The following is a 21,788-nucleotide window of genomic DNA, read 5'->3' as shown; positions in this document are numbered from 1 at the left end:
CGATAGTAACCTCCACCCCGCCTCCTCCGGCTCCCCCTCCCCTGACCGGCTCTCTCCTGTCCCCTCCAGGACCAATGAGGAGCCCGACCCCGCCCCGTGCTCAAGATCCCTTCCGATCTTGCCCAATCACAGTCCGACTCCCGGAAGAGGCGTCTCCAATCGTCGGTTGACTAGGTCGTTCGTTGCTCCGCCCTCACGCGGGGATAACCTTTGCCTCAGTTAGCTCTCGGTCCTGCCCACTGCCGCACACTGGCCAATCGGAGGCGGCGTGGGAAGCGCGCCTCGAGCGGCCCAGCCAATGGCTATCGGGTGGGTGTGTCCTAGGTGAGGCGCGCGGGGGGGCCGCGCCGGCGGCTGCTGCAGCTGCCGGTTTCGGGGAGCGGCGGCGGGTCCGGCCGGGTGGCCCGGGGAGAAGATGGCAGTGGCGGGGTCCGGTCTGGGCCTGGCCCAGGCAGCGGAGGCGCTGGGCTCCTCCGAGCAAGCGCTGCGCCTCATCGTCTCCATCTTCCTGGGTAAGGGCCGGGGCCGGGGGTGAAGGGCAGCCGGCGACTGACTGGCTGGCGGGTGAAAGGTGCCCTCGCGCCGGGTGCGCCTCCGGGCCGCGGGCGCTGGCACTAGGTGTGCGGGGGCTGCTGCCGCGCCCCGGACTGGCAGTGCCCCTCTTACGTTCAGGGTTTGGAGCCGCTGTCCTCGCCTCCCCTCCCCCGCACAAATTGTTCCAGCCGCCCTAGGGGTCGCCGGGCTGCACGGGCAGTTCAGGGCGTGAGCACCCCCAGGCCTGGGTAAGTTGGCGCCTTCACCAAAGGGCGCATCGTCTGCTGGGCAGAAGCGCCACGTGCATGTGCGGCGTCAGAGAAACCCCTGTGCTCTAGCTAGGAAGCGTGGGCAGCCAGAGGGTGAGGGGGTAGCGAATCCCACAGACTGGTGCTGGGATAGAGCAGCAAGCAGAGGCCTTCCTGGTGTGCTCCTGAGGCAATCCCACCTGAGATGTTCCTTTGAGCTCCACTCTCAGATGTTGACAAAGGTGGGGGGGGGGCTCCAGATGATGGGGGGTGGGGGGCTAGAAGGGACCCACTCTGGTTCAGAGTGTTTAGTTTACTCAGCTAGTCAAAGCTGTGACACAAGATTGGTGTAATAGGCTTACAAACTGCTAAATGTTGAGAGAATTTGAAGTTTTACTGCCTTATCTGCAATATATTTTAAGGCCTTGGTAAAATATGTAAGTGCTAAGCATCCCATGCACTTCTGATCCAAATGGGCTGTCTTATATCTGGGCAGGCACCCATACCTGACCCCAGAGCGGCCCTTAGGATTTATGGGCCCCTACCCAGGACTATTAAACTGGTGTCCCTGTGCCCAGTGACAGCCAAGGGGTTGGAGGGACAATTTTTAAAGGCACGATGTTATAATCTTCAGCACCACACTAATGAAATATTTTTAAAATAAACTTTTAAACCATGGGTGGGGAACCTGCAGCTCATGGGATTGAGCCAGCTTATGTCTTACCTGGATCTGGTCCGTGAGGCTCAGGGTCCTCCCCATCCCCTGCAGAGGTGTGAGCAAGTGCTGGTGGGGCATTGTGGCTGGGGAACCAATCCCAGCTACTTACTGCAGGGTGGCAGGGGAGGGGGAAGCACTGAGCTTTATGGGCCCAAACCAACCCGTAGGCTCTGCCTGGCACGGGGAAGGAAACAGCCCCTTGCACTGCAGGAAAGCAGCCAGTGGGAGGTGCTGAGTGCTTTCCTGGCACCTCCAGAGCCACTCCCGCCTCCCTCCCCAAGCTGCACCAGGTAGGTGCCCCAGTTCCCTGTCCCCTCCTTCCCAGACCCAACATCCCCATCCCCGCCCTGTTCCTGCACTCCCTTCCAGACCCAGATCCCCCACCACATCCAGATGCTTCACCCTATCGCTATCCTGCACCCTTGCTGCTGCCCAGATGCCACACTTCCACCCGCTTCTCCCCAGACTCTGGACCCCAAGCTCACTTCTGAATCCTACCTTCTGCCTTGACATCCCCAATCCACTTTCTGGCAGCCCGCTCCCATGCACTGAACTGCTCATTTTTTGCCCCTCCCCAGATCCTAGGGGGTTCCCATACAATCTACTAGCCTGGGGCTCCCTCGGCCAGGGGTGGGGAACCTTTTTCAGTCAGGAGCCACTAACCCACAAAAAAAATCAGTCAAGGGCCACATAAAATAAGAAGCAAAAAAGAAAAGAAACCACACACAAAACCCTCACTGATGTCCTTGACTGAGACGCCTCATTCCTTTCACACTCCTGCCCCACAGACAGGAGGGTGAAGAACAGTGGACTGAGGGTAAGGACTTCCCCAGGCCAGATAAACTCTTCTGCGGGCCTGGGATGGGGCCATAAATGGGGTTCAGGGTTTAGTGTGTGGGAGAAGGCTGCCAGGGAGCAGGCATGGAGTCTGGGAGGGAGGGTGCAAGAGCAGGCTAGGGTTGGGTTTTGGCATCTGAGTGGGAGAGGGGGAGCAGGAGTAGGCTGAGGGTGGGGGTTTGGAAGGGAGGAGGGTACAGGAGTGGGTTGAGAGGAGTCTGGCCAGAGGGAGCGAGGTAGGAAGGTCTGACAGGAGGAGGGTGTAGGAGCAGACTGGGGTGGAGGGGTCTGGGAGGGAAGGATGGTGCAGGGTGAAGATGGGGCGGGGGTCCGAGCAATGGGAGGGGCTCATATCTCCGCATGCCACTGCTGCTGCCTTCTTCCCCCAGCTGGGGAAAAGGCAGCATGGAGAAACGCTCTTCTGCCCACCCTTTGCTCTGATAGGCTGCCTGGATAGGCTTCTCCCATCCCGCTGGCTGGCCAGAATTCCAGCCAATCTCGCAGCCGAGGGGGCGGGGAGGAGGAGGAGCAGCAGCAGCACCAGCATGCAGCTCCTTCCCCAGTGAGGTAGAGCCCATGGTCCAGATCTGGCACTGGCTTGCCTGGCTCCAACCTGCAAAGCTCGGGGCTCCACACTGTCCATCCACCAGGGGCCAAATTCTGGAGAGGGGAGCCAGGCAAGCTGTGGTCCACTGGGGGCTCCCCACCCTTGTCTTAAACTGAATGAAGAGTCCAGAGAGAGTGTTTGTCCCTACAGGGACAATTCATCTAAACTTATTTAAATAAAGGTATTGTATTAAACCAATGTAACCTCATGTAGAGTTCCTTCAAAATGCTGACATTAACAAGCAGGAACACAACAGGCTAGTAATCTATGATCTCTTTCCATGTGTGAAAATTAGTGTTCACTGCATGTAGTTTTCATGATTAGAAGTGGTGTGTTATTGTAAATACTTTATCTAATTTGATCTGGTGGTTGGCCTACACTACAAAGTAAGGTAGACACGTGTATGCTGCCTTGCCTTGATCTAGTTGTGCATGTCTATGCTTATTTATTTCCCTTTTTTGTATGCATTCTCTTACACTGATATAACACTGCCAGATAGTGTCATGGTCAATGTAGCACAAGTGTAGATGCTGTGTGACTGATGTGACCCTAACAGTCCTCTAACAGATATCCCACAACGTCTGTCTTTACTCCACTACTCAAGTGTCACATAGAGCAGAAGGCCTGTGAATTTGTTTTCCTGATTGTCCCGCTTGACATGCGCACCTAGTAGTGCTCCATTTTGGTTGTGTGCAACTGCTGAGCTGACACTGTTGGCTGTACACTTCAGATGCACTCTGGTTTGGCATAGATATATTGGATCTTCTGGGCGTATGGTGAGAAGATGCTGCGCAGCCACAGCTATGGATGAACTGTAGGAATATTGACATCTGTGCAAGGCATGTTGGGGGCATGAAGGAGAAGATGAGGACCAGGAGCAGGTACTGTATGAAAGTAAAAGAGCTGTGGCGAGTGTATCAAAAAACCATGGTGTCCAACAGTCAACACAGTGTCGAACTGCAGACCTGCCACTTATACGAAGAGCGGCATCCAATACTTGCCAAAAGCACCACTGCCCTGCACGCAACTATTGATATTCAGGACCTTACCCTGAACAGTGAGGAGACGGGAGTCAAGAATGGTGGATGAACCTGGAACTGCGAAGTCCAGCTGTGCCAAGAGCCAGGATCTATTTGAGACTTCACTGCAGTCTAGTCAGTCTGGCAGCCAAGCACAGATGAACCCAATGCAGGGGAAGGAACCTCAGGTAAGTGTGCAAATTTATTTCCTTTTACAATGATGGTACCCTCAATTTAACAGGACACAGGTATCGACTTTGCATTGGTTTATCCAAACTAGAAGAGGCAGTGGTACAACAAAAAGATAGTGTTTGTGACTTGTATGCAAGGAGGACCAGGTGGAACAGTTCATGTATGCTGGCATGTCCCTTTAATGCTTCTGAAAGATCATAGTGAAACTTTCACTGAGGTACTCTACGGTCACCTCCCAAAGGTTTTAAGGAATGTCAAGTTTCTTCCTCTGCTGTAGACTACTTTCCTGTGCTACTCAGTGGTAATTTCTGCAGGCACAACTGCAGTACACAGGCTAGCACCAAACAGGCCTGGGTGTCTTTGGAAAGCTAGTAGCCACTGGGCTGTCTGTCTTTCTAACCCTCAGGAGTAAGATCAGTAAAAATCATCACTGCCTGTAGAAAATCATGCTAATATTCCATAGCATGGCCCTAAATTCATAGTGCATCAAGCCAAGCATTTCAATCCTCATTTCCTTCGTGTATGGTGCTCATACTCTCACCATGACTGGTACTCTGAATGGTACTAGGAATCAGGAACTCCAAAGCAGAAATGTCCTTAAGCTTGTCTTGCTTAACACTTTAGAGGTGCAAGGGAAGGGGACAATTCCAAACCTAAGTTTCACTTCTGTTGTAACTATCTTGATTGTGACTATATTAACTCTTTGTGTTTTCTCTGCAGCTGCTGCCATTTCAGCCTTGAAGTTTCCCTTGCCACATCTGTGGAACACCTGAGCCAGATAAGAGAGAGACGAGGACTCAGGATGATCTGCTCAGTGAGATCCTGCATGCCAGTGCTGCATCAGAGCATGAGAAAAGAGCTTAGAGGGCCAGCACTCCAGACAGCCTGGAGTTCCAGCAGGAAAAGGAGAGTGAGATGCACTAGGGCCTAATGTGGCTTCTCAAGCAGCAATCACAAATACTGCAGGTGCTGATGGACCTACAAGTTCAACAGTCCTGTGCTTACTTGCCTTTGGAATCCACTGAGAACTCCATTATGGACCCCTTCTCATACTCTTTGCCCCAGCATTTCAGGCAGCATCAAGGGCTGTTTCAATACCCCTACAGTTCCACCCTGCAGTATATTAAAGACAACCTGTTTCATTTGCACTGACCTGTGAAAACCATAGTTGGTCTCTGCAGGTGAAATGGACATGAATGTACTTTACCCTTTATAAGTTCCGTTCTGTTCATTTTTATAAATTTGTATTTAATGCATTTGTTTTAAAATTGCACTTTTTTGGTAGAGGATTTGCATTGATTGTTTTTTAACAATAAAATTCTACAACTTAGAACAAATCCATCTGTCAGTTCACAATGTGTGTTCTGAGCGCTCAGCAGTTCTGAAAGCAGACAAATTACACTTTATTGCAGTGTCACACAGCTTATTGGCTCAGTCACAAACAAAACGAATAGGTGCATTGACAGTATTACGTCCATACATCTTTACCATGTTCAGACATATATACCAAGCACCTCACTGTTCTTAATAGGCCACAAAAGAGCAGAGCCTAATAGAACACATAACTGTGGCTCACTCCTGAACTGGCCTTTCAAAGCCTCTCTGGAGCAACACAGCTCATATCATGCTCTTTTAATAGCCCCTGTGTCTGGGTGTTCAAACTAAGGCCTGGTCTACACTAGGGAACAAAGTCTATTTCAGATATGCAGTTCTAGTGATGCTATTAGCACAGCTAGAATTGACATATCAGAGTCAACTTTCTGCTCCAGTATAGATTGTGGATCTTCAGGCTTGCACCAACGTCCGTGTTAGTAGCAGGGTCAACGGCCAAGTCCAGAAAGATCAATTTTTGCCATGTCTCCACATATGTGGCAAAATCAAACTCCAAAAGATCGATCGTGGTGCATTGAATGCTGAATAAGTTTCGACGTACCCTCAGTAGGTAGCTGCTTCACCTTTGCTCTTTACCCAGGTGGAAACTTTTCTCCCTTGCTCCATAGATATTATGTAGGATATATCAGGCAGCTATAACTAATGCTAAGATTTTTGTCATTGTTATTTTTAGTGAAAGTCAGGGGTAGGTAAAAACCATAACAAAAATTTACAGAAGCTTGTGACCTGTCCCTGATTTTTACTAAAAATAATGGACAAAATGGAGATAAAGGAGAGTCCAGACCCACTGCTGCTTGGGCTCACAGTCTCACCCCTGCTCCCCCAATTCCTGTGGTAGCAAGGAACTCTGGGGAGGCTGCACCAGCTGACTGCTCCAGCCCCACTGCTCTGAGGCTGAAGTGGAAAATGTTGCAAAGGTATCTGGATGTCAGATTTCATAAACTTATGTCAAAACTTTAGCCTTGGCTGTAACCATTGGGGTATTTATTCCATGGAATTCCAGGCTTGGGAGTAAACAGTACCAGCATCCCTTTGATCTGAAAAATACAATATTGTTCAGCTGTCATCCTGCACCTTCTGAGCCTGTAGTTAAAGCTCTTCTTCTTACTGTTGAGATGGCCAGTGTCATGAAAGGAGAATTTTAATATTTTATATGACTATTGTGTCTGCCTCTGTTTCCCATATCTGCTATATGGGGTCTCAGCAACCTTTATCACCTCTTGGCACACTTCAGCATTTGTTGTCATTTCACGGCACACCCAGTATATATAACCCAATGCCATCCCCCTCCCCAAAAAGCCAGGTGCCCCCAGTCCCCCTCCCTTCCTCTAGAACCAGCTTCCCCAAGCCCCTGTACCCCTGGCTCTAACTTAATGCCAGCAACTCACCAGAACCATCGCTGTTGCCACCACCATGCATTTCTCCCACCAAGCGGTGGGGCACGTGTGCAGAGCAGCGGATGGCACTCCTGGCATGTGGCTTAAAGGCACGTTCAACGCCGCTTCCCAGCACACTGGTTGAGGAGCACTGTGCTATATGTTTAAGTAGGTGGTGGAAAAGACTATTTACTCTTGTCAGTCTCAGCAGACAATGGCTGCTCCAATGGTCATATCTCTGGTACCTAGCAGCTGGTACCTAGGGCTGCTGACACCCTTTGCAAGAGACCAGCTGACTGTGACCAGCTGGAAAACAAAGAGCTAAGTTTAGTAGCCCGGGGTTCCATTTCTTGGGAGAAAACACGTCAAAAGACAGGGGAGCAGCCAGGATTTGTTAGCATGGGCCATTCAAAGGAGGACTGTGGAGTCAAGAGGTTAGAGAGAACTCTGGACAGAGTCACTTGGACTTCTGTTCTCTATGCTGACGAGGTACTTTCTATGCTATGTTCCAGACCTGTAACAAACCTTTCTGTTATTACAATGTTGGCTAAGAGTCATTCCACTTGAAGGAAGTTGAGTGTGCAAGCCTTCCTCAGGTATCCACATCAATTGAACTTGCTGAGGGGAGCTCGCAGAGGAAGAAGGTGTGTTGAACTCTTCAGGGTTCAATCCCATGAGGCTGAGAATCCAAAGGGATTGCCTAAGAGAGACCTCCACGGGGGTGAACACTCTGAAAGGGTCCTCTCAGGGACTGTTCTAGTGCTGTATGGGAGCACCAGACCTGTGGATCCATGACATTCAGGTTACAGCTTTATGAGCCAGGGCAGTAAGGGGAAGGCTGGGATTCTCAGGATTTCCATTGACATTTCAACATTCCCAATTACAATCTGCTTGTCAGAAAAGAAAGTTTGTGCTTGTAGCTTTCTGAAAAGTCCTGTTTTCTTTAAGATACAAGTATCATTCACCTTCTCTGACCAGCCCATACTGATGTCAGTGAACTGTCTCCGGTGATATGCAAACACTTGCATAACCCAAAAAAGAGTGGCCCTTTTTGTTGACATATTCTGTGCCAGTGTGGTCTGGTGCAAAACCAGGGATGTATGCCTCACTGCAGTTTGGGAAAACTATTGCAGCAGACTCATCTATTATGTCCTACATACTGCCAGAAGTCACAGTCCTAAGCAGGAAGAGGCGATTAGTGGCCTTGCATGACAATGGCTCCTCTAGTAGATTTCCCCACCTCTGAGTCTCAGCTGACTGGTTGCAATCTGATATTCTGCTCATTTCTCCATTGTCAGAGCAGCTCTCATTTTGACATTTCTGTGCTACAGGGCTGGGGCAAATGGGGCCAGGAATGTGGCTTTGCAAATCCCAAAGTTCTGCAACCGCTACTTATCATCCCAAGTCTGCATTATAATGTGATCCCATCAGTCATTGCTGGTTTCTCAGGCCCAGAAATAGAACTTCACCATCTGCAGCTGCTCCATGAATGCCACAAACAGCATTTAATTGTATTTCCTCACATCCCACAGCATTCTGTCCTCTGAGAAATTGTCATGTTTCCTACTGTTTCATTGGTTCTTGCAGTTCTGCAAGATAATGTGTACTGTGACTGCATTGTTCATGACAGTAGTCTAGAGCTGTACAGGATCCATGTTCCTATCACAGATGGTGGACAGCAAACACAGTTTGGGATTTTGGGGAAAAAAAAAGGAGTGAAGATTATAGGATATAGATAACATTATGCCCGTGTCTACACTAGCCCCAAACTTCAAAATGGCCACTTCAAAGTTTACTAATGAAGCGCTGAAATGCATATTCAGCGCTTCATTAGCATGCGGGTGGCTGCGGCGCTTCAAAATTGACGCGCCTCGCCACCATGCAGCTCGTCCCGACGGGGCTCCTTTTCGAAAGGACCCCGCCTACTTCGAAGTCCCCTTATTCCCATGAGCAGATGGGAATAAGGGGACTTCGAAGTAGGTGGGGTCCTTTCGAAAAGGAGCCCCATCTGGACGAGCCGCCCAGCGGCGAGCTGTGTCAATTTTGAAGCGCCGCGGCTGCCCGCATGCTAATGAAGCGCTGACTATGCATTTCAGCGCTTCATTGGTAAACTTCGAAAGGGCCATTTACGTGGCCATTTTGAAGTTTGGGGCTAGTGTAGACACGGCCTATGAGATGGGGAGAGTTAAACAATTGGAAATTGATTCCTCGCTCCTCGTAATGCTTGTGGAACTCATTTCTGCCCCACTACGTAGTGCCAAATGTTCACAAAAGACTGACTGGGGTGGGTTGCGTGTTGTACCCAGCTGTGCATTGTTGCATGCATTCCTGGTGACTATGCATACACAAAGGTTTTTGTCCATTAATGTTTGTAGTGCAGACAAGGCTTACATCTCCTAGGCTCTGCTGAGTCACTTGGATACCATTACAAGCACATCCTTGACAGGTGAAGCAATGTCTACTGGCTTCAGGATGAGCTTCTGAGATGGCCCAATATGTATTGCTGACTAATATTCATGTGCCTATTCTGCCTTGAAGGAAGAGCAGGTAGAGTCTTAGATTCTAACGTTTGATTGGACTACTGTGATCCTCTAGTCTGACCTGTACAACTCAGGCCATAGAGAGTCATCCAGAAATTCTTGCATCTAATTTGTGATGGAACTAGAGCGTATCTTTTAGAAAGATACTTAATCTTGATTTACAGGTTTCTTGGACTGATTGATGGATCTCATCTTTGATGATGCCATTGGTGAGCAATTAAACCAATCCTTAATCAACAGAGCTAATTACAGATGTCATATAAAAAGCTGTCAACTGTAGGAATTGTACATTCTTTTCGGATCCTGTGCTTTTCCTGTAATGCTGGATGCACTGATTTTCAAAGCAACTAAGATCCTGTACAGTGGGTTGCCAGCAGGGCAATCTGTCCTGAACTAGAGTTTCCAGATCATTAGGAGATACGCCATATAACTTCACATTGGTCAACTGTTGTTTAACTCGTTCAACTGCCTAATTATGTGTGACATCTCAAAAGAGGCACCTTTTTAATTTAATTTATCTTGTTGACTATAGTTGTATGCACTAGTTTGTCTTTTAACATCCAGTATCTTCTGTTTGTGTAGGCACTTACAGAGCAAGATCAGGTTGATTTTTTTTAAAAGCTTCTTTTTGATAAGCTAAATGGACACTTTCTAAGTATCTTACTATAAAGCTTGTGCTCCAGACTGTAAATCATTCTCGTGGCTCTTCTCTGAAGCATCTAAAATTTTGTATAGCCTTTCTTGGAATGTGGACACCAGAACCAATCCTGTAGTGGTTTCACCACTGCCCTAAACAGAGGTAATACTGTTTCCCTGCGCATACTTTATATTTCTCTATTTACTATATTGGATTACATTGTTCCTTTTTGCCACACTTCTAGATGTGAAGCTCTTGCTTTGTTGTTGTGAACTAAAGTCCTTCTCATAGTCACAGCTCTTCCTGGATCCAGGCTCACCTAGACACTATCCTGATATTTTAGACATGATCTTGCAACCTTATTAAAAAATAGATTTAACTATGCTCAGTTTAGCAAGCAATCCAGATTGTTTTATGGTGTACACATTATTTAATACTGCATCTTTATCATCTTTAAACATATCAGCAATGATTGTTCATAAAAATATTGAATAGCTTATACCCGGTCCTTGCAAAAACTCCTAGGAAGTGTTCCTATTTAGTGATGATTTCCCATAGTTTTCAGATCTACCATCTACAATAATTCTGTACAAAGTTATTAACTTCTTATATTGTCCCATTTCTCTATTATCTGTATTCTCTGTCCTCCCGTTGCCTTTTTGTCTTATACTTAGGTTGTAAACTTTTGCCTTGGAAACTACATTTACATAGCTCCCAGCACAGTGGGATCCTACTGCATAACTACGATTTCAAGAATATCTACAGTACTACAAATACTACTTAATATGTCAATTTCTAGATGCTTTGCTGACAAAATTCTTAAAAAAAATTGATTGAAAACACCTATTTTCCATTAGACCGTGATCGATTGGCATTAATTATATTTTTGTGTATGTAATTCTTTGAGTCTTCTTTCTCCTATTCCATTGTTTTTCTAGTCACTGTTAGACTATCCAACTTATAGTTACCCTGGTTGCCTTGTGATATGTTTATAAATATTTGCACAACGTTAGCTTTCTTCCAGTTCTCTGAAACTTCCACAATATTCCAGCTTTTATTTAAGACAGATCAGTGGGACAGAGAACTCCTCAACTCCCATTCTTTCTATTTTATTACTTCCTGACTGGTGTTCCATATGCAAGTTGTTCACCAACCACACTTCTGAACCCTGTCAAGGATGGCCTTATGGTGTATTGAGGCAATTCTGTGGTAATATCGTGCTCTGGCACTAACGAGCCTGGAGAAGTTCCTCTGAGGTCTCAGGTATGCATTGGTGAGTCAAGGTCTGGTAGCCTGAGTTTTTGGACCTGAGAAGATCTGGGCAGGTCAGGATATAGCTACAGTCTTCCAAGTTTTGGTAAGAGTGCTGTTAAACTGCCACTCTGCAGTTCTTCACCTTCGTGGTCCTGCCCTCTGAAACTTAAGGGCAAAAGGACTCTTTCCTATATTGAGTGCTGTATTAGTCCTCACATCAAACCAGTGAGACTGAAAAACTGCCTCTCCTTGTCAGTCTTCTCCTTCCATATCAAGAAAAAATAAGGTGAGGTAAGAAGCTCCTTATTCTTTACATTCCTATAAACATGGGTCTGCCCCAGATCCAGGGCTCCAGGTGTTGAAATGGACATCATCCAGTGTCCTCCACTTAGATGTCTTAATTTGATGGCTTCCAGATCTAGCAGTCGTGTTTCTACTGTCTGATGTGTCAAGACCTTAATGCCATGTGTATCCCTCTAGGCTGGCACCCACAGTATTGGGTGGCCAGATGTCTGGGTGCAGTTCAGATCCAGGCTTCTCCAAAAATCTCTTTACTACCGACCCTGGCATCAGCCATGAGTTGAACTGCCTCAGTGTTTTAATTGGTCTGTGCATTCTCTTAGGTTGTGCCTATATTTAAAATGCTATAGCAGAACAGCTGAATCATTGTAGAGCTTCAGTATAGATAAGTCTTGACCAGTGGGTGGGGTGTTCCTTTCTGCTTAGGTAATGCGTTTGACAAAGAAGCAGAGGAGGAATACTTCCATCAGCCTAGCACTATCTACATGGAGACTTAAAGTAGCTTAACTACACCACTTGGGAGAAGGCTGGATTTTTCACACCTCCGACCAATGTAGTTAAGCCAACCTAATTTTCCGGCCTAATCTGGCATTTTCCACCTTTTCCTTGGCATCATCTAGAGAAGCTTCTCCTGCTGATGCTTTCAGTGTTTCCTCTGTTCTTTGTTTTGTTAGAGGCAATTTTTGGGAACAGATTACTCCTTTGCCTAAGACACAGATGTCAAATGATCAACCTTCTTGATGTCATTTGGAGCTTGTATGATATGTTCAGATTCCATGGAAACTAAACATTGCTAGCTGAAAGGGAAGCATGTTTCTAGTCATTGTGACTGAGGGGCAAAATCTTTCCAAGTATGCATTGTTTCAAGCTGTCAGTTAATTCAGTCGTACAATTCAGCAAAACCATAAATCTCTCTTATACCATTAAGTCTGATGAGGATTTATTTTTATTGCTGATCATTTTAGTGGAGATAGTGGGAGTGTGGGAATTGGAAGTTGCTGGGGGGACAAGAGACTTGAGGCTTTTCTATGTGGAAAGTCAAATCAAAATAGCTATCTGTTATTTCAGTGTGAATCTAGGAGTGGGTACTTGTGTTTTGCAATGAGTGTCCATGCCGATTTGTCAGAAATAAATGAGAAGTGTGAATTGCAACAGATATGATTTCAATTCCAATCACAGTGTAGACAAACCCAAATATGGGGGAGAGGAGAATGGGGAAGGAACAACTTCAAAGGACAGAAATAGCAATCTTCATATAGAGGAGCGTAATTTCCTTATGAGCAGTTCAGAATGCAACAATAAGATACTGAATACGTCATGGAGTTGCAGCTCTGTAACTGGGATTGTGATTTGTACTTGCACTACAGATTCAACCTCATATGTATGAAGAACACAGTGTAACTTCCCCCAAAACCACTCCATATAGTTACAGCTAATGCATAAATTGCTGCTGGAGAAATTACATTGTAATTCAACCAAGGTATTGACAATTCATCATCATCATCATCATCATCATCATCATCAATAACTGTGGGCTCAGCGCCCATGGGTGTCTGATGCTTCTCTCACTATTTTCCTTCCATCTTTCCCTATCCAGTGCAGACTGGCTGGTAACCAATAGGGCCAGGTCATCTGCTTAGGGAGTTCTTAACTCAGACCCATATGACATTGGAAATAACTTGACTCTTAAGCAGAGAATAGATCCAACTAATAAGCAGCAGTATCAGGGTAATGTAATCACGCATACGGATGTTCCTTGCCCACTTCCTGACCAGTGGGACTGTGTGTGATGTATGATCAAATATGTTGCTGAGCCTCAGGAAATGCATTTATCACACAGATCCCTATTTTAAGCAGTAGTTTGCCCCAGATCTTGTTGGTGGGTTGTCATTTTCTGTGTGGTACTCTAGAAAGGATGTTTATTCCTTTGGCTACCACAAATTTGTAAACTTGTTAGCCCAGTAATTAGAAGTGAAGCTAATAGCAGTTACTGTATGTGGGTTGCTTGACAGTTCTCATTATAATATTTTGTTTCAGTTGCTTATAACTTTGTCTGAAATTTCCCATTGGGTGTCTGCTTCAGCCTGAATTTATTTATTTGTTTATTTGCTGTTGGTGGGTGGGTTTACCAAAATGGTTCTCCTGTTTCTGAGAATAATATTAGCAAAAAAACATTGTTTTCCCCATGCTTGTTTTTGGCTTTGGTGGTGGTGTTTTGTTTTGTTTTCTTTTAAATGCTTGCAACATTTTCTTTGAACAGCTTTAGTGCCCCGTTTTTTGGAGGAGGGCTTGAAACTTGTGTCCAGAGGCAGCTGTCCTTGTGAAAATCTGCCCAAATTTGGGCAAGTTTTTATGCATTACTAGGTCAAAGCACGAGGGCTCACCTCTCCGGTTTCCTCTAGTGTTTAAAGGGGAGACACTCACTTTTATATGGCTAACAGTAGTTAGCATATTGCCTCTCAAGAGATGTTGTAAAGATAAATGAACATTTGTGAAGCACTTGTATGCTATAATGAGGAGAGCTGCAGAAACGTCTTCAGAGCAGGGTTTGGATAGCGTGTAGTAAATAAATTCTAGAGCCACACAATGGACAAAAAAGAGAAAACAAAATATTAAATAACTGCCTATTCAGTGAGCACCATTCATCCTGTGCGCTACATGAGGTGTGGACCCTGTGGAAGTAATAGTATGTGATTATGTAATTGAAGACCATCATAGTGCATATACACAAGGGGGCTGAATTGAGATTGCACAGAATGAGGCAACCTTAATTCTTGGGCCACCAGCAAGAGGGAATACAGAGCCCAGAAACACATACAGCCAGTAATAGGTCCTAAAGGAGTCTGGCTTGGTGTGGCATATGGTATAAACCTCTCTTTCTGTCTGTGCTAAGTGTATATTCCTCTGTATTTTCCCACCCAGGATACCCTTTTGCCTTGTTCCAGCGCTATTTCCTCTTCCAGAAGGAGGTCTACCTCATTCACCTGTACAACACCCTCACAGGGCTCTCACTTGCCTACTTCAACTTTGGTAAGAGTGACCTGGGAAGAAATGGGCTCTTAGTTCAGACCTTGCTGCAGTTTGAGAACCTGTGGTGAGGAGCTGTTGTGCAGTGCAATTCTTAGTCCACCTCTCTCCACAGGGATGCAGTTCACACATTCCCTGCTGTGTGTCCTGATCCAGTTCCTCATACTGAGGCTTATGGGCCGTACAGTAACTGCTGTCCTGACCACCTTCTGCTTTCAAATGGTAAGTGTCTCCGTCTTCCCTGCATTTAGCTAGAGGGGCAGTCTGCTGCTGTTGCCCAGTTCTTTACTTCCCAGCAGTGAGCATGGGAGGAGATAGAGCAAGCTTTGCTGGAGAAGTCAGCCTGAGTAATACATATCATGGTCTCTTTCAGACATACCTTATGGCTGGTTATTATTTCACTGCCACAGAGCATTATGACATTAAGTGGACCATGCCACACTGTGTCTTGACTCTCAAGCTGATTGGTAAGTGATGGCAACTATTCCCTTCCCTTACAAGCACCCTGTACACACTTTCCTCCACCCCACCCCAAAAGTGAGGGGTGTTTCAATTCTTTGTGATTCAACCCTATCCCTTCAAAGATGGTCTTAGCATAATTCTGTTTTCTCTCTCTCTAGGCTTGGCCATCGATTATTATGATGGACGGAAGGATTTGGTGAGTGAGGCTCTATCTCTCTTCTCCCCAACTTCTCTCCTGTGAGCCAGAGGCCAGAGAAGTCAAGTTCTGGGGAGAGAGTCAAAGAGCTAAATCCTCAGTTCAGCAAAGTCTTGGCTGGGAGGGTGCAGCTGTGTGTGTATAAGGGGCATGAACCCCATAGTGAAAAGGGGTTGTCTGTGACAATAATAGTCACAGCTCATAAAATCTATATATTTGGGCTTCTAATTCCCAATATTCTGAACAGTGGGGTTCTTCCTTTGGAGAAATACTCCCCAGTTTTATAGACAGCTCAATACTAGGTCATGTTTTTCCAGTCCTCCTTTCCCTTGCCTCATTCTCATCCCTGCCCTCCACTCTTTAGTCTTATAGGGTGTTTGCCAATGTAGATGAACTGGCCCCTTCCCCTTATTCCTTGTTTAGGGGGTTGTGACCAGGAACCTAGCAACTAGGAAGTAGTCACCCTACTCCAAAATAGATTGAGAGAAAGATTGCTTTCTTATGGAGGAAGAGAAACTAGAATCTCTGCTGTTGTTTCCTAATCCCCAGTCTAACATACCCTGTCCACGTCAGCCATTCAGGGTTTACCCCGATCCACCACCCAGACAAATCAGTACTGACAGTTAGAGAACACGGTTCTGTTGAGACTTTCAAGGGGAAGTCCAAGCAATAAAATTAGCGAGTAGTGTCATGGGCTTGTGCCCCAGGAATATATTCTCCTGCTGGGAAGTATGGATCTCAGCCCTGGAGCTGTGTGCATGCCACTGGAGACTAGGAGTGCAACTCTTAATGCATTTGGCATGCTGGGAGGAGGTGGGTGTGGTTTGCTGTGTGAGGGATCAACTGGAAGTATGAATCGCTATGATTAGGCCTTGAATGTAGATAACGTTGGTGGGGTGGACAGGGGCTGGAATTAACTGGTAAGTACCATGAGGGCAGCCCAAACCAAAGGAAAGATGGATTTGGGGGGGATTAAGTCCAGGATTAGTCTAGGGCAATGTTAATGTGGCTCCCTTTTGACACAGGAGGTCCTGACTCCTGAGCAGAAGCAGTTTGCTGTCCGTGGAGTTCCTAGTTTACTGGAGGTCTCAGGTTTCTCCTATTTCTATGGTGCCTTCATGGTTGGGCCCCAGTTCTCCATGACAGACTATCAGAAACTGGCAAGGGGTGAGAAAACTGATGTTCCAGGCCAGAGACCTAACAGGTAACCAGAGCCACTTTGACCCCTTCCTTCATGAGAGCACCAGGCACCTGTTATCAAGATATTCACACCAGGCCCTGCAGCACATTGCAATCTAGCACCACCCTGAAGCTCTAGGGTCAATACTGACTCTCAGGGGAATGCAGCCTCCAAAAATTCCCGTGCAAACTTGCCACAGGGCAATGCCCTCTTCAGAGCACTGCTCTTGGGTATCCCCGATTCATTTTTGACTCTGCAAAATTCAGTGCAGACTTAGCTCAGCCCGGATGGGGTCTTGATCCCAGTTCCCAGTGGGCGTAGCCACTGCATTGGATCCTTCTTCAGCCCTGTCTGAGCCCTCATCTCCATTTCTGTTTTTAAATTCTGTTCAGTTTGAGAGTCTTGAATTTCCTTCCAACATCTGACCTCTTATCTCCTTTCTTTTCCACTCCCAGCCTTGTGCCTGCTGGCAAGCGCCTTACCCTAGGCCTCTTCTTTCTGGTAACTTATACCCTGTTGAGCCCATATGTCTCTGATGAATACCTCATCTCTGATACATACCTGGTAAGTACTAGTCTTGGCAGTTAGAGCTGTAGAAATGAATCTGTTTCTGTAGGTGGCATCAGCTACTTAAGACAGGAACTGTAAAACTAGAAAACTAAATGAAAGGACTTTTAAGGTTTGCCTCGTTAACTATCACAAAAGGTCAGTAACTGTAAATGTAAAGCACCCCAATAAGTCAGTGGAGTTGCATGCCTGGAGGCTTGCATTTACAGATGAACATGAAGATTGAGATATTGATTGAATAAGAAGCTTAGTGCAATCCTGTTACTATTGTGACTAAAACCATTTATATGTCCTGCCCTTTTAATAATTAGTCTTGAATCATTAGCATAACAAAGTTCTTTGCATGTACTATTCTACAATTCTGTGTACAATCACTCCCCAAGTGACAAACATCTGACTTACGAATACCCACCCAAACAAACAAAATCTCACCTGCAGCCCTGGGGAGCAGGCAGGAGGCACAGGTGGTAGCAAACAGTATAAGTGCTGATGGGAGGGCTTGGAGGTGCAGGGGATGGTTATGTAGCCAGAAGCAAGAGAAAAGCCAGAGATGGTGCTGAGCCCATGTGGAGGAGGCGTTGGCCAAGGAATGGGACTAGCTGCAGGAGCCAGCTCAGAGCCTGCTGGGAGGTTGGGCAGGGAGTGGTGGTAGCGAGAGGATACCCCAAAGTCCTCTTCAGAATCTCAGTTGGCCTTATCCTCCTGTAATTAAACCTGCCTCTCCTCAAGCACCAGCATTCAAGAATGAAAACATATTTCTACTATTTTTCATTGCAAATATGCATATTTTAGCTACCTTACGGGTTAAATAAGCTTCTGTGGCTAGCCTGGGAACCTACCTACCATTTGTAACATTGTTTCAACGGAAAAATGCATTCTGCCTTCCAAACACTTACAAATGAACTTTTGGAACACAACACATTCGTTGTGTAATGCTGTCTGTGCCTCAGTACTGCTGGCTAACTTAAGTGTTTCGGATCAGAGGGGTAGCCGTGTTAGTCTGTATCTGCAAAAACAATGAGAAGCCCTGTGGCAACTTATAGACTAGTAGATTTTTGGTGCATAAGATTTCGTGGGCAAAGACCCGCTTCATCAAATGTGCGCCTAGGTGAGGGATCAGCTGGGAGTATGAGTCCTCATTATTAGGCCTTGAATGTATACATCTGTCAAAGTGAATCTTTGCCCACAAAAGCTTATGCTCCAAAAAATGTATTAGTCTATAAGGGGCCACAGGACTTTGCATTTGAGTGTTTAGGGCACCCAAGCTCTTGGGTATTTCAAACTCGTGAATCCTTCCCCTGGACTGCTGCCCTTGGGGTTATTGCTCAAGATCCAGATGTTATCTTAGAGCCAATATAGCCCTGGATAGTTATCAGCCACTATTTTTTCCTTCTGGATTCTCTTTGTACCTCTGCAGGAACAGCCTTTCTGGTTCCGCTGCTCTTACATATTGATCTGGGGCAAAGTGGTACTCTATAAATATGTCACCTGCTGGCTTGTCACGGTGAGTCCAGAAGTGGGATGTGCCCTGCAAACATCTCTGCCTTTAACTTGAGTAGGGCAGATGCTTCAAAACTAGGAACCTTATAGCTCATCTGCTCAGCCTTCAGAGGAACAGCTGTGGCAAAGAGCTGGTTGGGAGCGTTTTGACAAAACAGATTGATTAGAAAATGGTGGTTTGGTGAACCCCAAACTCTTTGTGGAATAGGGGAAAACTCGTGACATGTTCATATTTTTATAGGATGGGAAAAGCTTCCTGCCCAGCTTCAGTTGTGACATTGTGGGGAGGGAGACAAGGGAGGGGGAAGTACCCTGCTGCTACTCAGTTCTACCCTACCTAGCCAGCAGGGAAGCAGCTTGTAGCTGCTCGTCTCTGCCATTCCCAACATGAGGCACTGTGCCATTGTGGGGCAACTACCCAACTCTGACTTCTCCAGTAGGAGTTGGTGCTTTTCCCTGATTTATGTAGTTTCTCATAGGAAGGTGTCTGCATCCTGGTTGGCCTTGGGTACAATGGCCGGGATGAGAATGGCAAAACAGAGTGGGACGCTTGTGCCAACATGAAGGTTTGGTTATTCGAGACAACGCCCCTCTTCACGGGCACCATTGCTTCCTTCAACATCAACACAAATGCCTGGGTGGCACGGTGAGCAAGGGGCTTTTCACAGTCAGGACACCAGTCTCAATATAGGCCCAGGCCAGGAGTTGGGGAGTTTGCTGGGATAGGGATGTTGGGAATGGAGCATGAAGCCTTTTGGCTCTAGGGCACTGGTTTCATCATGGCCCCAGAGCAGCTGTAATGGAAAGTTTTTCCCATCTCATGGCTGTTCAGTGGTCCTTTGAAATGACTTTGCCCAGTTCCCAATTGGGTAAGACCTCAATCATGCAACATATTCACCTGCCCCAGCACCTGAATGCTCTCAGTCTGTTGCCCTCTCTCCATTAGCCAGGATCTCTCTGGGGCGAAGCTGAGACATGTTGACCAGGCAGTAGGAATAGCTCTGCTGCTTACCCCACTCACGGCACCTGGAGGCCTTCAGTCCCCCAAAACCCATGTCCCTAGTGTGCAGAGAGGAAAGGAGTTAATCAATTGGAACTGCATTAAATTTCTCTTTTTGGCTCCAGTTACATCTTTAAACGGCTGAAGTTCTTGGGTAACAAGCTACTGTCACAGGCATTAGCCCTCTTCTTCCTGGCTGTGTGGCATGGGCTACACTCTGGCTACTTGGTATGCTTCCAAATGGAGTTCCTCATAGTCATCGTTGAAAGACAGGTATGTTGTGTCTGGTACATAAACAAGGGGATGACTTGTAATAACTGTGACCTGATGGGCTCTAAAGACCTAGGCGTCTGTGGCAGCTTGGAGAAACTACCATACTGGAAGCTTTATCTGAATTTAATATGAAACTGCCCTGTCTCTTTTTTGGGGGCTTCTGGCAGCTGATAATGCCAGGGGGAAAACCAATTTAGCATGTGGGTAAAAGACAACTGAGGTGCTTGACACCTGGGAAGCTTGCAAGCACATGGTCTGGATGCAGCTGCTAAAACTATAAACTGTAAAAGCTAGTTTATAAGAGCTTAAAATTATGGTTAACCGCAGTTTTTTAATCACACTGTTAAACAATATTAGAATACTATACCATTTATTTTAATTTTGTGGGGGGACAGGGTGTCTGCATTTTCAAAGAGAAACTCAGGGCTGAGGACTTTCAGCTATATCCTCCCTCCTCAGTGAGCTGGAGCAGCACCATCTCCATCTTCCCTGCAAAGCCAGGAAGTGAGGCTGGAGCTGCTCTACCCCCTCTGCCTATTCTAGAACTGCAAGCTGAGGCATCAGCCCCTCACTGCCCATGCCTTCCAGCCACAGATATGCCATTAATGCATGCAAAACATTAATTTGGGTTTGCTAATTGCATGCATTAACTATGATTAGCCATAAACAAGGGCTGTCAGACTCTTTAGAGTTCTCATTAAAACTCTACTGAATTTTTTTGGTCATTGTTTGACAGACCAACACTTCAAGAGCATAAAGCCTAATTCTGTTTATAATAATTGAACACACAGGGCCTTGTGTGTAATGCATACAGGCACCAAGTTTTAGGAGGAATATCATACTGACCTCTTTCCTCTTGTCAGGCCATCAATCTAGTACGAGACTCTCCTGTTCTGAGTGCCTGGGCCTCCATAACCATCCTGCATCCTCTCTACTATGTGCTACAGCAGACTATCCACTGGATGTTTATGGGTTACTCACTGGTGCCATTCTGCCTTTTTACCTGGGACAAGTGGCTCAAGGTACATAACAGCCTTGAATAGGCAGCAAAATTGTGGGGAGGGGTGCAAAGTGTAAGAGACCATCATGCAGCTGGCCATTAATCCATTCCTCTCTTCACAGGTGTATAGGTCTATTTATTTCCTTGGCCATGTGCTATTCTTCACTTTACTGCTTGTGTTGCCTTATGTGCGCAGAGCACTCGTGCCACGGAAAGAAAAGCTAAAGAAAGCAGAGTAACAGCCAAAAGGTGAGAGTGAGGGTACCGCTGCAGGGTGGGGCAGGGAGAGCTGAGGAGTAGAAATGTGGGTAAAAGTGCAGATCAGAATTGAGGGGTAATGTGGATGGGAGGCGTGTTTTACTACTAACTTTGCCTGTTGTTTCCTTTCAGTTTGTACTGTGCATGAACTGTCACAGATGATGGACTAATCCTGGCTGAAGCATCACCTGCCAAGTTTGCTGTTCAACTGTTCTGTCAATATGACGACGGGAACAGAGTACAGGGTCCAAGACCCACTGGTGAGGGGTGCAGGGGGCAATGCCCCTCCACTTCCCACATCCTGCCTTATCTCTGCTGCCCTCCGGTGGACACTCCTTTTTGCTGACTTCAGATGATTGTAAAGCACTAAACACCACCACTATGTGGGGATGGAACCACCTCTGAATTTTCTACTTTTCAGTCATCCCAGATAAAATTTGTTCCATGTTTTTTTTATCCCCTCCCCATTCTTGCTTCAGCTGCTTTTTCTGGGGAAGGGGCAGGGTGGAAGCTCCTCCCCAGGGAGCAGTCCATGGAGTGTTAAATATTTGCTATGGGAGACCTCTTTGGCTCATGTTTATCAGGAGGTGACCAAGTGACACTCGAGTGCTGTCCCATTGCTGCTGAGGAATAGGTTTGTGGCGGTAAAGGTCATAACAGAGGCAAACAAC

At 46.5% G+C, this 21,788-nt stretch overlaps 1 protein-coding gene across 1 annotated transcript; it reads left to right on the top strand.

The window, feature by feature from the left end:
- Window positions 1-350: 350 nt before the first annotated feature.
- Window positions 351-21,689, top strand: LPCAT3 (lysophosphatidylcholine acyltransferase 3). The gene is made up of 13 exons (XM_075001697.1): window positions 351-512; window positions 14,577-14,684; window positions 14,797-14,903; window positions 15,055-15,148; window positions 15,302-15,339; window positions 16,365-16,543; window positions 16,975-17,083; window positions 18,504-18,590; window positions 19,066-19,232; window positions 19,712-19,859; window positions 20,723-20,881; window positions 20,982-21,108; window positions 21,250-21,689. The coding sequence occupies exons 1-12, from the start codon at window positions 416-418 to the stop codon at window positions 21,096-21,098; spliced, it is 1,410 nt and encodes a 469-aa protein (XP_074857798.1). The 5' UTR covers window positions 351-415; the 3' UTR covers window positions 21,099-21,108; window positions 21,250-21,689.
- The last annotated feature ends 99 nt before the right edge of the window (window positions 21,690-21,788 follow it).

This window comes from Carettochelys insculpta, chromosome 1 (assembly GCF_033958435.1).
Source record: "Carettochelys insculpta isolate YL-2023 chromosome 1, ASM3395843v1, whole genome shotgun sequence".
In the NCBI taxonomy this organism is placed as follows: domain Eukaryota; kingdom Metazoa; phylum Chordata; order Testudines; family Carettochelyidae; genus Carettochelys; species Carettochelys insculpta.
The sequence above is the reverse complement of the archived record's forward strand: the minus strand, read 5'-3'. Positions and strand labels throughout refer to the sequence as shown.